This window comes from Aythya ferina (genome assembly GCF_964211825.1).
Source record: "Aythya ferina genome assembly, chromosome: 10".
Classification (NCBI taxonomy): Eukaryota; Metazoa; Chordata; class Aves; order Anseriformes; family Anatidae; genus Aythya; species Aythya ferina.
Window position 1 is genome coordinate 14,293,054 of NC_140306.1, and position 15,210 is coordinate 14,308,263.

The 15,210-nt window shown below is 43.5% G+C and overlaps 1 protein-coding gene across 2 annotated transcripts in view; it reads left to right on the forward strand.

Annotated features, from left to right (window-relative positions):
• The window catches only part of SFMBT1 (Scm like with four mbt domains 1), a 102,735-nt gene that overhangs the window by 60,544 nt on the left and 26,981 nt on the right, over positions 1 to 15,210 (forward strand). For both annotated transcript variants that reach the window (XM_084531123.1, XM_084531122.1), the window contains 3 exons: positions 4,206 to 4,362; positions 10,146 to 10,240; positions 14,648 to 14,888. In XM_084531123.1, coding sequence (XP_084387249.1) covers positions 4,335 to 4,362; positions 10,146 to 10,240; positions 14,648 to 14,888 — 364 coding nt within the window. In that variant the 5' untranslated portion in view covers positions 4,206 to 4,334. The remainder of the gene's footprint in view (positions 1 to 4,205; positions 4,363 to 10,145; positions 10,241 to 14,647; positions 14,889 to 15,210) is intronic.

The following is a 15,210-nucleotide window of genomic DNA, read 5'->3' on the forward strand; positions in this document are numbered from 1 at the left end:
ATCCCCAAATTTTCTGGGCTATGTGCTTCACTAGTTTTTTTCACAGCATTGCCTTTGTTTTGGCTTAGCAGAGTGACAGGTTATAGACTTCCTATAGGTCATTACCAAGAAATACTTGGATTAATGATAAAAAGTGCGTCGTTGGTTAGGTCTTCTCTGTGTGCCAAGCATCATGCAGGTTACCAGCAACCTGATCTTCTAGTGCTAGAAGTTTAGATCGAATCTGTCTGCAGGGGGAAATCACCTTCAGCAAAGGTGCTCAGGGAACACCGCAGCTTTGGCTGTCCCGCACAGCGCTGTCCTAAGAGCGTGGAAGTCAGGTATGTAAGAAACAGGTGGTGGTTGTTGGAAATTGCTTTATTTCTCTTAAGCTCTGCTTAATTTCTCAGTAAATTGCTCATAGGGACAAAGCAGAATTGGGAGTTAACTGATAGCTTTGTGGGTATCCACCAAACCCAGACTTTCTGAGCTGGAGAAGAGCAGGTTGGGAACAGTACAGGAAAAACTGGCAGCTGAACTCCGTCCAGTAGCATTCCTGAAACTGTAAAGAATAAAGCTGTATAAATATCTTGTACGTGGTAGGATTTTGTCACAGAATGCCCCCATTTGAAAGGAGCTCTTAATGTGATACTCGGGCTTGCACGTGCACAGATTTTTGTTCCTCACTTGGTAATGGACATTTTCAAGTTGTTGGTTCCAGAGAACTTCCTACACCACTGAGCAGTGTCGGTGGATATTTCTCCGTTCTGTTCCAGTTTTTGTTTTACTTTTGTGTGTGTGAAGCTCACGGTATTGCATGCAGGAAAGCGCAGCTGGGCTTCTCAGTGTTTTGCATTGCAGTTCCCTAAAATTCATGCCCAAAAGAAGCTCAGTCTACAGAGCAACTCTGGCATCTCCCTTTGAGTTAACACATGACTAGAGTTTGGTTGGACCTGCAGCCATCTAGCAACCTGGACGCTCCACCACCATGCTCAGCACACCAGCATTTGCGGCCTGCTACACTCAGTATTTCACAATTACACCACGGAAATCCTCCACTTACAGGGATTGTCCCGCTCTGCTCTGGACTGTGCGGCCTCACCTCGAGCACTGTGTGCAGTTCTGGGCACCACAGCACAAAAAGGACGTGAAACTGTTGGAGAGTGTCCAGAGGAGGGCTACAAGATGGTGAAGGGCCTAGAGGGGAAGACGTATGAGGAGCGGCTGAGGGCACTGGGCCTGCTCAGCCTGGAGAAGAGGAGGCTGAGGCCTCACCATGGCCTACAGCTTCTTCATGAGGGGGAGTGGAGGGGCAGGCGCTGATCTGTTCTCTCTGATGACCAGTGATGGGACCCCTGGGAATGGTGTCAAGCTGTGATAGGAGAGGTTCAGGCTGGACATCAGGAAGAGGTTCTTCACTGAGAGGGTGGTTGCACACTGGCAAAGGCTTCCCAGGGATGTAGTCATGGCACCGAGCCTGTTGGAGTTTAAGAAGCATTTGAACTGTGCACTTAGTCATGTGGTCTGAATTTTTGGGTAGACCTGTGTGGAGCTAGGAGCTGGACTCGATGATCCTTATGGGTCCCTTCCAAATTGGGATATTTTATGATTCTACTTTTGGAGAGGTTTTTTCTTCCCCTTTGGTTTTCTTTCCAAGTTCTCTGCATCGAAACGAGGGGGAGACATCCTTAAGAATTTGCGTTGCACGCAGACCCTGAGAGCCTGAAGATACTGCTATCACAAGCGACAGTGCCACTGCCCCTTCCGTCCCCGAGCCTGGCATTACGGGAGCTGCCTTCTCTGGTCACCCTGATAGACTGCTGAGTGATGGGGTGGGCGAGCTGGGCGCCTCAACTTCCCTTTCACAGAGCTGCTTCTTCAAAACACTTCAATTTTTAACAAGTAGACAAATTTTCAAAGGAAAAAACATGCTGTTAGATTTTTTTTTTCAGACCAGCTGTAATTCACAGTCTGCTTATTTGAATGACAATACAAATGAAACTGCAGCCTGCGTAAAGCTGCCTCAAGTCTGCAAGCAGTTGTAGTTGGATGGAAAATGATCTTTAGTCATTGATAGCTATCTTGTGTCCAGTCCAGTTAGAGCTTCAGAAGGGAAATCACAGTGGCACCTCTAAAAGGTGAATCTTTCACCGTGCAGAATCTTTCACCTATTTGTGGTGCTCATTTTGAAGGAAGGTTTTGGTTCCATCTGCTAGGCAACTTGTGGTTTTTAGGGATTTGCCCATGCTATAGCAGGGGGAAAAATTGTTGTTGTTTTTTTTCTTTTTAAACCTTGGAAAAAAAACAACCAACCAACCTCTCTAAGGATTATCAAGTAGTCTTCATAAACACGCCAGGTGTACACAACTCAGGACAATTTAAGACTTGCAAATGTTTGAGGCTTCCGTCTTGTAAACCGTAGTTACTCAAAATGTGTTTGGGTGAGAAATGCAGCCTTTGTTTTTAAAAGTTTCCGTCATTCCTAGTACATTGTTTAAAAAGGAAAACAAGGTGCTTCCCAGGCGTTCAATAGAAATGCAAAGAACATTTGAAGCTTTTTTTTTTTTTAATGATTTTTAAGCTAATAATTTGTTTCCAGGGCTGGAGGCCCAGGTGTAAAAACAACTTGTATTGGGTTAGACCTGTCCTTTTTCAGTTTCTACAAGTAATAATGAAATGATGATTTAATTGCTCATAGGAATTGCAGTAACGGTTTGAAAGCCATGGCTTGTAATCACAAAATGTTTAGGAGCGTATTTCTGCCATCTGTACTTTGTTTGCTGTAACCCGATAGCTTCAAAACAGGTTATTTTTGCCTGGTGTGCATCAAGAGCAGGAATAGCTTCAGCCTGTGGGACCCAGTGTGTGTGTGTGCACATGTGTATAGTGAATCCACGGTGCAAAAACCAACCACTTTTGGGGTATTTCTAATATTTTACACATGCTATTCTGGCATGTTCTGCAGAACGATAGCTTCTGGATGAGGGCTAACATGGGAAGATGTTAAATGCTTCAGCCATCTATGATTGTATGGCTTCTCTGTTTGTAGGGTGGGTTTGTAAAAACAAACTGCGCGTTTCTTCTTGTCCTGCTGTCACCAAAACAATTTGGGGCACTATTGGCAGAGAGGAGTATTAGATCGGAGAGGGGCTGTGTTCCTTGAAGATCCTGAGATTTTTCTCACAAATTTTCTCAGACAAGATCTTTTTTGAAGCTATTTTATTCGCGATTGCAATGGTGGGTGTCCTGCAAATAAGAGCACACAGTAAAAGTTTATCATAACCTTATATTACCTCTTACCAGACACTTGATTTCTCCCCTGTTTCCTCACTGGCTGAGTACGACAGGTTCCCAACCTACTCGACACATTTCTATACCACATATGTACAATGTGATTTGACCAACCGTTAATTCCTCCTCTTCCTTTTTTTTTTTCCTTCTTCCCTTGTGACTAGAGGGCCCGTGATTTTTGGTTTTACTGATTTTGTACTGCTCATCTTGTTTTTCTTAGCTAGCCTCCTTATTTTGGGACAGTGGGACCTTCCCTTTATCTGCTTAACATACTCCCCACTGACTGCTGTGCCGCACAGTCACTTTTGAATGTGCAAGGTTAGTGGAATTTTCCACTGTAAAACCACCGTCTATTGCAAAAACATAACTTTGTTTCTCACAACTCCCCCCTCGTCTTTTCTTACTCCTATTGTTGCTTTTGCACCTCTTCACATACCCGACTCTTGATTTTTTTCAACATCAGGGTGCGATATTCTTCTTCAGATGTCACAGGGAATGACAGATACACGATGCCATTATTATTACAATGCCAACAAATAGTTGTGTGAGCTAATTCCATTCAGGTAACCACAAAGTTCGTTTCTCCCAAATGTTTCTAAATCCCCAGGAAGTGTCATCTTGAGCCACTCTATGTAGGATCTTGTAGTGTTTTTTTTCCCCGAATATTTTTAAGATCAGTTAAATTCGTCCCATTTTATCTATATACATACAGCAACTAGCACTAATTACAGTGCACACTCCTCCTTGTGAGGTTAGCAATAAATCTAATACCGTTTGATTCTGGAGTACTATTTTTGGAAACTTGTTACCTCCTTTTGTAGTACCTGGACTGCATCCAGAGTGCTATTTTCTAGTTCTTCGATTATAGCCAAGATATCTACAATAGCGTTTTCTAATTCACTCACCCCTAACTTTTTGTTTTGTTTTGTTTTCAGGATCTCTTCTTGAATGTCCTGGCTGCCAGCAGGATTGAAAGTGGGAGGCAACTCATGACCACCAAACTGTGACAGCCTCGGATCCCCCTGCTTCTGGCTGCTTGGCATAACCACTGGGCTACTGTGGAGATGAATGGAGAACAGCAGTATGATGCAGGTAATAGAGTGGTGGAGCTCTGGGGCTAAAGGTTCTCAAAATATTTGGCAAGCAAGGTGGGGAAAGCTCAAATTTTAGTTACTGTGGGTTACGTTCTGACTACTGAGCTTAAGTTTGGTATCGCTCTGTTTCAAAAGCAAGGTGTATCATTGGCTTAAAGGAGAGCAAAATCCGACCCACCCTAGTAATTATGTTTCTAAGAAGCTGTGTCTTTCCCCTTTGTGATGCCAGCATAAGATGAGCTTATCGCTACTATTTTAAGGCATTTGCCTGTCAAAGTGGTTAATGTTATCTTGTTCTGTCCTTGTGTGCCTTCATGTTGCTCTTAATATTCTCACAGGGTTGTGTTGCTGGTTTAAGAAGTCAGATAATCGAAGCTGTGTGGTGCTGTTGTAATCTGTCCTGGTTTTCTGATCTTCCTTGCTGCTCCCTTTGATGGGCTTGGGACATCAGCTCCTAACCTGCTGCAGAGTGGTATATTATGACACATTAGCTCAGGTTTTGGTTCATCTTGAAGCACCAGGCTGAGGAGAATGTCTGTCTGGGACGGCTGGGGATACTAACAGCTTTCTGAAACAGAGTTCTTAGGTTGTATGCACAGGGCCCATCTGTTTTCCTGACTTCACTGCCAGTTCGTTCCTTCTCCTTGAGAAAGTCCCTACCCACAGTGCAGTGTTGGGACAGTTAATGAGAAGTACATTTCTATTTGTAGTTACCAACATAAACCATTTGGTTAGGATTTTGCAGAGTATTATTTTCCTTTGATACTTGTTCAACAAGCAGCCCTTCTCGCAGGACAATTCACAGTTAGTAATTTTTGTACCTCTACTTTATGGAAGTCTGATTGCTGTGTTACTGACAAAATGTTAAACATGATTTTAATCTACAGTGTTTTTAGCAGAATGCTAACACCTGCTATCTGATGCTGAAACAGGCTTTTTGATTATTAATTATAGCCAATCACTCAGGTTGTTGTCAACATTATATCCTCAAATAAGCAAGAAAAAGCAGCATGCACAAGTATGCAGAATGTCTCCAGGCACATAGAAATGCAGTTTCCTCTGCTACTGGGAAGTGCTAACTTCTGTCAGGTTGTGTACAGTAAGGAGATGTATATGTGGTCAGCAGCAGGGTGTTCACAGGCTGGTGGCACACAGATCTGTACTAAAACCTATATTGAATTGCTTCAGTTTTCCTCCAAAAGTAGCAGAGGTCACCCAGTCCTCTCTGCCTGCTTACAGAATTGCCGTGAAAGGCTCCCTGTTTCTTGTAATTGCTGAACAGGTATTGTCCTGAGCATCCTTTCAGTGTCTGGTTTGAGTACAGGTGGCTGTGAAAAGCAGATGATAACTGAAGAGAGCTTTACTTGCTCAGTGCGAAGGCAGTTTCCAGCAAATGCTCACCATGTAAGCATAAGAACAGTGTTTTGGTGGTGCACCCTTGGCTAGTGTTTTCTGCAGTGACCAGTCCTAGACCAGTCCCAACCCCTACTGGAATGTGCACTCCCTCCTTTGACTGGTGTCATGCTTCCAGCTGATGACTTATAGCAGGTTTTGGAGATTCCACTGTCTTTGTGTGGGAAAGACAACTTTCATTCTTTTCACAGTCTTCCTCAGCTGCCGAAATTCTAACCTGTCTTTATTTATTCATGGCCTTGCAGCTGGTATAGAAGGCAAAGATTAACTGTTACTAAAATCAGATTTAAATACATCTAAGTTTCAGCGTGAGAAACCTTTAGATTAGCTTTAACTGAAGGTCTTTTAGACTTCGATGTGATGTATTTAAATGTCCTACGTGACTCTTTTCAACTCAATCACATTAAAGATACATGAAAGTTATTTGCACTGAGAGTTTAACTCCAGTCCAAAGATCAAGACAGTCTGGTGTAGGTTGCTTCCATTGTAGGTATATTTAAGTGCTCATGTCCTTAATATTCCACTACCGTCTTGTATCCAAATGATACAATTCAGTATTCTTCCTCTACCTATATGTGTCAGAGAGCAACAGGACATAATTCATATTTAAGTCCAGAAAGGAAGAGTAGATGTTGAAAATAATGCTAGTAGAAATAGTGATAAATAGGGAAGGGTGTACATATCCAGGAAACTTTGAATATTCTTACAATTTTCTGACCTTCAGAGTGAATGTGCATTCTCCTCAGAAGGTCTGTAGGACACCTCTCAGATTTTACTTACCAAATATGATAGCTTGATTTGAAAGTCTTCCTGGCAAAAACTAGTTGTATGGCGAGGCCACAGGGATGAGAATCACACCTGGTTTTTCTCCCTGCCTGTGCCAAGGTTGTGCTTTGCCACTGAACTGGTGTGTGCTTCAATCTCCTGCCTAACATAGAAGAATATGTCCTGTTACGTAGTGGAAAGCAGAGCTTTTTTAGGACTCACAAGCAATTAAGGATATGGAGAGGAAGAGAGAACATACATACATGTACTCAACTACAGCACTACTTAACAAATATGTGCTTTAAGATTAAATGGATAAAACACATTTTTGCCTGTTGTCATCCGTCACCCTAATCTGCAAGTTTTCTCACAGTAGAATTGAGTTGCTGGTGTAAATAGAAGAGGTTTGCCTGGGCAGTTTGAACTCGGATTGATTTGGATGTTTAATACAGATGTACAGCCCCTCAGGAATGCAGGCAGCTTCATTAAACCGGTCCTCTGCGTATCCCAGCATCTGCTAAACCACCACAACGGAGCTGTGTGGTAGCGCCTGCCACAATCTGGCAGTGGACCCAATGTGATTTAAAGAGGGCCCTGCTCCGCTGCAAGCATCCTACCAGTGAAAGCAGAAAAGCAACTGGATTCTGACTCCAAGCTTTACAGCACGTGAGTCTTGCTGGAGAGCGGTTGCTTCGCCCCCCTCTTGGAGTGTTTCTGCAGTTGGATGTAGAAAAATAGGTAGTGGATTTCTGAGATTTTTCTCATTTTCTATAGTCCTATGATGTGGCCATTCCATAACTAAAACACAATTCTCGCTCTGTGAAACACCGTGGAGTGTTTTTGCTGGGAGCTGGATCCAACAAGCTGGTCGTGTTCCACACTGATTCAGTGAGCACAGCACTGAGTGAGTCGGTATCCCATAGCTTGCCAAGGCCATCAGCCGGGCCTGCCTCCTAAGACTAGTTTCAGGAGAAGCTCTGGGTGTGCTGGTCAGGTTTGGCCATCGAGGGGTACAAAGCGATCCGAGCCCTTCTCCCCACGTCGCAGACCTGGAAGGAAATGGCTCTTTGAGGTAGGAAAACACACGGGCTGCAGGGCCTGGGGATTAGCGGTGTGAAAAGGACCTGGGATAGCTCTGATCAGTTTGGGAACTGTTTTTGACCCTGCTTAGAGGCAAAAGGGTAGCAGGAGCGGCATTCAAGCAGGCTTTCTGGGAGCTCCTTGTGGCAATTAAGTGGCAACATAAGTTACTAATTGACCCTTTCAGTGTGTTAAGTGACCTGTGCCTCATTTAAGGAGCTTAACTGCCCCTCAGACAGCTGTCTGATGATCCCGCCTTACTGAAGGCTCGGCAAGGCAGGAGCCGTCCTGGCAGTACTCCTGGCTGAATCTGCCTGGCTCTCCAGCATGCTAAACCTCACTGAGCGGTCGCTTTGCTTTGCTTCTCTCCTAGCAGAGCAGTATGCTTAGACATCACAGCGCAGGGCTTGTGGGGCTGGATGAGAGCCGGGCTGTTGCTGTTGTCCAGCAGCCTTGTGCTAAGGAGGAAAAGGGCAAGCGGCGCAAAGTCCGAGCAAGTTGGTTCTGAGGCTTGCCTGACCATAAATGTTCTGTTCGAGCTGATGTTTCTTCCTGCTTTGGCTCACCAGCTGTAAACTTAACCATTTCTAAAGTAAAATGTCATTTTAATGAGTTGAGAAGTCTTACTTTGTTTTTTCAATGAGGTTATATTTTTCTTCGAATGACTTGCAGCCAAAACTAGGCTCAGCTGCATCCTAGTTTGCAAACTGCTGTGTTCTGTGACTTACCCTCTCTACTCCATCAAAATGTGTTAAATCAAGGTACCTGCTTTTGAGTTACTTGCTTTTGTCCTTTTCCAGGTGTGTTTCTGCAGTAAGTTAAAAATTATCCTCTAAAATGGGTGATGATCCTCAAGCTCCAAATTTTTTGAGCTCTCAGGCTTGTGAAAGGCCAACATAAGCAGCTCTGTTTGTTTAAAAATAGCAAAATGAAAGTGGAATCGGGAGCAAATGAGCTGCTTTTAAAACAGATACTGTCATCATCAAACAAAAGCTATCTGAAGGTGCATTTTTAAATTTGGGGAAACATTCCTAGAATTCCAATGAAAAGTCAAAGATGAGCTTAACGTTCATTTGAAGAGAAAATGAACACACCATACCCTGAGAATTTAGAGGGTTTTTAGATGATTTAGATGATTTTTAGATGATTTAAAGTAGCTCAGACTTCTGGGCAAATATTTGCCCCTCTGTATTCAAGGAATAAGAAGTGCCGTGAAGCAATCTTAGCAGATTTTCAGCCTGTCCGTGGTTCTGATTTGGGAATGTGAAAGCATTTCATCTTTTTTTTTTTTTTTTTTTGGACACTTAATGTTTCCTACTCACATTACTGCTCCTCAAAAGAAGAGTTTGCCACCTGTCCTAAGAGTGAGAGCATTGGGAACATTAACATCGTGTAACCTTTGCTGAGCTCTCCCCACGCTTTGGCCACGCTCGGATTTCTCTGTTCTCACGTAAATGTGGCCCCAAGTTTCCTGGTACAGAGAGATGAGCATCTCTCATCTTCATTCACAAAGACAGCTGTGGTTTGACTGTAGAACCAGTCTAAAAGTGAAGCCTCCTTTGTCATCCCGCCCTGTGCCTGCAGGGAAAAAAAAAACAAAACAAACTGGGGCTGTGCGGTGAACAAAACTGGGGAGTAAAATCCAAACTGTTCTGGTTGCAGTGACTTCCCAGGAACGTGGGTTACACGTTAGAGAAAAAGGGGAATGGGAAAGAGAGCAGGGAAGTGAGCCAAGCACTGAAGGGGAGACCATGGGTGGAGGGACAGACGTGATAATGCTGATAGAAAATATGACTAAATTGTAGAGTGTGGCTCACACTACATCTGCTCTCTTCTCTGACAGCATGAGTGAGTGTACAACTGTGGCTTGAGTGGTTTTAGCCTGTTCTGGTTTAAATACATCCAGAAATGAGGTTTTCTTGCTCTGAAGAAGCTGTTGCACCTTTAGAGCTGGTATTTTAAGTGACTAATTTGAAGGTTCTTGATTTCAGTTGTGTCTGGAGCTGCTTTTCTTAGAACTACCCTGAATCCTTCTCTGTGCTTCTGGCATCTTATAACACTGAAATAAATACTTGCTTAAAAAAAGAGGAGAGTCTTTAGAAAGTTCTTTTAGTTCTTTTAGAAAAAAAAAAGAGAGAGCAGTCTTATCTGTTTCCTGGATGTTTTTTTTTAATTGAATCCACTGAAGGTCTGGTGTGCTCAGAACTTTAAGTCCCTTCCTAAATATTTATTGATACAAACACAGGGCTTATGCCTGTACTCCCCTCTCTTAGATTTATAAACAATTTATGCTTAACCAGAATACTCAGGCTCTCGCTATTTGTCAGACTGAATCCAACTTACAGTGCCCTTCACATACAAGAAAAGGTGAAATAGCATTGTTTGTGTGTTGAAATGCATGACTGAAGTTCATTGCATGCTTACATAGTCAGTCATTCAGAAGTGATCTTTGCTGGAGTTCTTCATAGGCCAAAACTTCAGCCAACAGGTTGCTGGATAGAAGATGTTTGGCTTCTCTTCCAGATGCTGGTTCTGGTGTGGAAGAAATGGAATTCAATTGGGATGAGTATCTAGAAGACACAGGAGCAATCGCAGCCCCTCATGGATCTTTTAAACATGTGAGTAAGGGATTGTGTCATTACTTACCATTTCCTACATCGTTTTTTTTATACACTGAATGTTTAGGGTTGATGAGTCGATGCACTAAAATCTGGAAGACTAACTAAAATCACGTTTCCTAGAGTAATGAGAAATGTGGAATTTCTTTTTTTTTATTATTGGTTGTCGTCATCTTGTTTGTACATAGCACAGGATAATCCCATCCTCATGTACTGGAAGTTAAGGGGTCCCTTGTCGTTTCTGCCCCAGAGGATAAGCTTGATTTTTCTCATGAAGACTGAACTGGCCAGCATCTTCGCTTTGGGGATTTCTACCAGTCAACTGCTGTGGAGTAGCTGCACTTCAGAGAATGGTGCTGTATAGTTCTTGAATAGCAGAATTCAGATCTGCTCTCAGAGGAAGTTTTAATGATGGTTCTCGAGGAGGCCAAGGAGAAAACAATAGCTCTGTTGAACATTTGACTTTAATAGTTAGAAAACTGATTAGGATCACAAGGTTTAGTGGATGGGATGAAGTCTAGATAAGCCCTTGGATGCTTTAAGTCCTTTGTTGGTAAACTTCAGAACTGCACTGTCCCATTGGATGACAATTGAAGTGTGCCTTGCTCTACTAGGACATCAGGGAAAGCGAGCTGCAAAATATTAAAGAATCTATTAAAATACAGCAGTTGTGTTATTAGCAAAGATCCACAGTAAATGCAGGCTCTGCAGAGACCCTTCCATACACTATAATTGTAAGTTCTTTGCTCAGTATGAGCTTTCAGATATCATGTTTCTGGAAGGGAGAGACCTTACAACTGTTTTTAGTTCTTAGTTTACCAATGTTCTAGCAGGAGCAAGCTTAATCAGCAGTGGTGCTTGCACAGCCCCCATTGAGGAGTGGCATCGAGTTGGAGCAGTGGCCTTTTGTAGCAGCAGCAAGAGGTGCTGCCTGCCTGCTACTTTGTTGTGCTTTGCCTTGCTTGATCTCCATTAAAAGAAGCCTGCTCACAGCTCAGACATTATACAAACAAATTGTGATGCCAGCCTTATAGTAGTGGCCAGCTGAATTAACGTGACAGCTCGGTTTTGTTAATCAGCAGGAGACCACCTTGGGTGACTTTGGTACCCCCGCACGCCACCCTTTGCCCTCTCAGTTGGACCAAACAAGAGATCTGACCACTGCGGACGTGGTCAATACAATTACATTAAAAAAAAAATCCACGTTTTTAATTGTCATTATCCCTTGCACGTGTAGAACACCGCAGGGCTTTGCTTGTTTAAGCAATAACCGCTGGGGAGAGTGCTTTAGGAAGCGAGTGTGGACAAAGCAGTGTCACCCAGTCCTTTCTGCTGCCTTGGGTGCCCTCTTGTGGGCAAATCCAAGGAGGAGCAGAGCTGGGCTGGCCCGGCTTCGTGCCCGCACACGGATGCAGGCAGGAGAGCTGCAGGGGGCACGTGGAGGAGCAGGGAAATAGATGGCTGCGGGTTAAAGCAGAAGGGGAACTGTCAGGCACTGGTGAGCAGAGTTCCCCTAGAATTTGTCCAGAGGCCAGTTTTGATGTTCTCCATAATATGATTGGCAAAAAGAAAATTGTTTTAAGTTAATGCTGGCACAGAACTGACAAGCAGAGAAGGGAGGGTATTTACAGCAGAGTCACATCCCCTAGATCTTGCTGTTAATAGAAATTCAATGGTGCAAGGTCATGTGTTCAGCATTTCTGCTGTAAAAGTGTTAGTGTAGTTCCAGGATACATCAGGGGAGAGATTTTCAGCAGAGGGCAGCCAGGCACTGATGTCTCTGCTAGAGACTGGTGGTCCTCGCAGCTCGGTCTGTGCAGTGCATGTTGCTTGACGTGAAGAACAGATTTCTATAATCTAGATTCAGGAGAGCTGGGAGGGAGCTTTTGTGCTCTCAGAAAAGCAGAGTGGGAAAAAAATAAGTTGAAGAATAATGCTGGCACAAGAGAAAAAGGTGTTGCATCAACCAAAATTAAATTTTAAATGGAAGCTTAAGGTTTTTGTTTGGTTCTTTTGAAATGCTGGAATAGTGAGACTGTGACCAGCCTTCCATTATGAGCAGTGGATGAGAAATGCCTCGCCCACATCGTAGGGAGAGTACATGCACAAGTCAGGAAAACATAACCCGTAATAACCCAGCCTGTGTTAGCAAAGCACTAGTCTTGCAAATGGGAGCTTATATTAATTTTGAATGTTCCACTGTTACTATGAGCAAGACACATTGCAAAATGTATGCTGCTTTCTCAAATCAAACATGGTCTAATGTTTAATTTGTTTGCGCTTTAAAAATTAAACAATACTGAGATCCAAGGGATTGTTTTGCTTACAATCTAGTAGGAGTCAGAGTTTAGGAACCCAGAGTTGCAGTGGATGCCAGTGCTGTTATCCCACCCTATGTCTAAGTAAACTTTCTTTGGAACTGTTTAATGCTCTACTTGAACACCCTTCTTCAACTTGTATGTGTGTGCAAATATGTATTACAAAATAAGTTAGTGCTCAGCATTATCTGAGGATATGTGCTTGCTGTGTGTTCTTGCAAGCTTTTAATAACATTTAATCTGTTCTTTAGCATTCTCTTCCTGAGTTGAATCAGATTTCCTTGGTCCAAGCTTGCACAAAGGGCCACAAAGTAGGGGTTGGTACTTGATGGGAAGGAGGGGCTGGGGATCAGGGTGCCTAAGCTGAGCTGTCGCCAGGTGCTCAGTGGCGCTCTCAGCTTGCCAGATGTGCAGCAGCAAGCTGCTGCTTTTGAACGCGTTGCTCTGAAGAAAATGTTCACAGAGCTCCTGCACAGCATCTCCTGCTCGCCAGCTTTCCCACTGGTCCAGCCTAAAAGAAGGAAGTTTTGTGCTTTAAACCTCTGTGGTGTCGTCTTGCCCAGCTGCCAGAAGAGGGTGCTAACTTCTTGGTCTCTGCTGTATCCACCCGGAGCATACATGACAGCGTTTGAAAAATGTACCTGACTTCAGGGAAAGCTCCATCTGTTGCTGTTGGTTTCCTTGAATACAGTTCTCTATGCCACGAGGCTTGGCTGAAAGTTCAGGTAGAGAGAGCTGTGCAGGTTTCCCAGTTCCTTGGGCCTTGTGTTGCTCATGACCTGTCTCTTGGGAATTGAAATCCAAAGTCTTTAATAATATCTCTTCAGCAAGGCAATTGCCTTTTCAAAGAGATTACCTCTGTAATACTGCTTCAGAAAGACTGCAGGTATTGGGTCCCGCTGATTTGTTTTTATGAAGGGGATTCTCTAAGTGAGGGTTATCAACCTAAAGGATGTGAACAGTTAAAAACAGAGGCATATGCTTTTCGTTCTGATGTTGTTCTCTTAGTTTTATTTTTAGCAAACCAGTATGTGCTGGCTGATGAGACTATAATAGCTGTGGCAGTTACTGAACCGTCAGCACAGAACTGGTAATAAATAACCCAGAAAACATCTACCACATCTGCATCATACTGAAAGCCTTTCTTGCAGTTAATTCAAAGAGGAAATGGAACTTGGGACCATTAAAGAAAGAAAAAGCCAGTCACATTTGGCCGAGAGCAGGGAATTGACATGTTAGTTGTTTAATAAAGACTGAGGCTACGGCATTAAGCGAAGCTTGGAAATACTTCGTAGTGGGAGCAGGGCAGGATCCTTCTGTCCTTGCAGGAGTCTTTGAGCTGGCGGAAACTAGGAATGCAAGGAACTTAATGTTTTGCCTCCCCTTCTGAAGTTCACATCTCAGTATCTGAGTACCATGCAGTTGGATTCCTCTCCTTCACACAGCACACGCACAGAGCACAGTGCTATTTGGCACTCAGCTATTGCCAAGACGTAAGCTTGCTGAAAAACTGCGTGCTGTTTTTGTTAATCTGTGCAATTCATGTAACTGTGTCACACACAGGATTATTTAGATTCTTTAACAGAGACATTAAAGTCCTTGTTCTGCAATTTGTGCAGGTTTGTGCCTTCTTAAATGAGCACAGTAGCAGAGACAGCGGCATCACTAAAAAGCAGGTGTATATACTTTAAGTAGGCTCACTGTCCAAAGAGGTTGGAAGAAAAAGTTTAACACGAGAAGTCAAGGTTGTGCTGCTGAGTTTGACTTTTAGCCCTGTCTAGCTGGACAGCCCAGCTGTGAGTTGGAAAGCCTTTCTGTGGTGGGGGAGGTACTGTCTGGGACAGGAAGATGCATTGCAAGGTATTAATTGAAGATTGAAAAGTACTCTGAAGTGTGGAGGAGATTTCATTAATGCTGATTCTGTGTACAGTCTAATTTGGGTCTCATAACATGATGAAGCTGTTTCTCCGAAGAGGCTGGATGGCATTTGGCTTGAGGGTTTTTGCTAATGATTATGTCTAAATTGCTCCCCCTGTTGTTTCATCAAGTTTTCTGGGTGGTGCTCAGGTGTGATGATCTTTCTCTTCAGGTGGATACAAGTTTGCAGAATGGTTTTGCCCCTGGTATGAAGCTAGAAGTAGCTGTCAAGTCCGACCAGAACACCTACTGGGTAGCCACCATCATTACTACCTGCGGGCAGCTGCTTCTGTTGCGCTACGATGGTTACGGAGAAGATCGCAAGGCTGACTTTTGGTGCGATATCATGACAGCTGATTTACACCCCATCGGCTGGTGTGAGCAAAACAAGAAGATTCTCAAAGTGCCTGAAGGTAATGCCTCCATGTGCAGAAGAAGGGAGTGTGACAAGGTGGGGTTATCTGCTGTTTTTTCCTGAAATCTCATGACTTACTCTCTCTGGATTTTGCTCTTGCACCAGAGAGAGTTGTTAGCTTAATTTCAGAATTGGACTTAGATTTACACAGAGACTTGTGGTTATCTTAATCATCACCCTCCAAATCCTACTGCTTTGTCATTTCCTTTAGAGAATGTTTTTTTGTCTTATTTCTTCTTTTGAGGTGTTACTGATGAGCATGTGGCAGCTTCTTCTGAATCACACAGCACAGTAGTGTGGTAATGTCTTGTTGCCCGAAT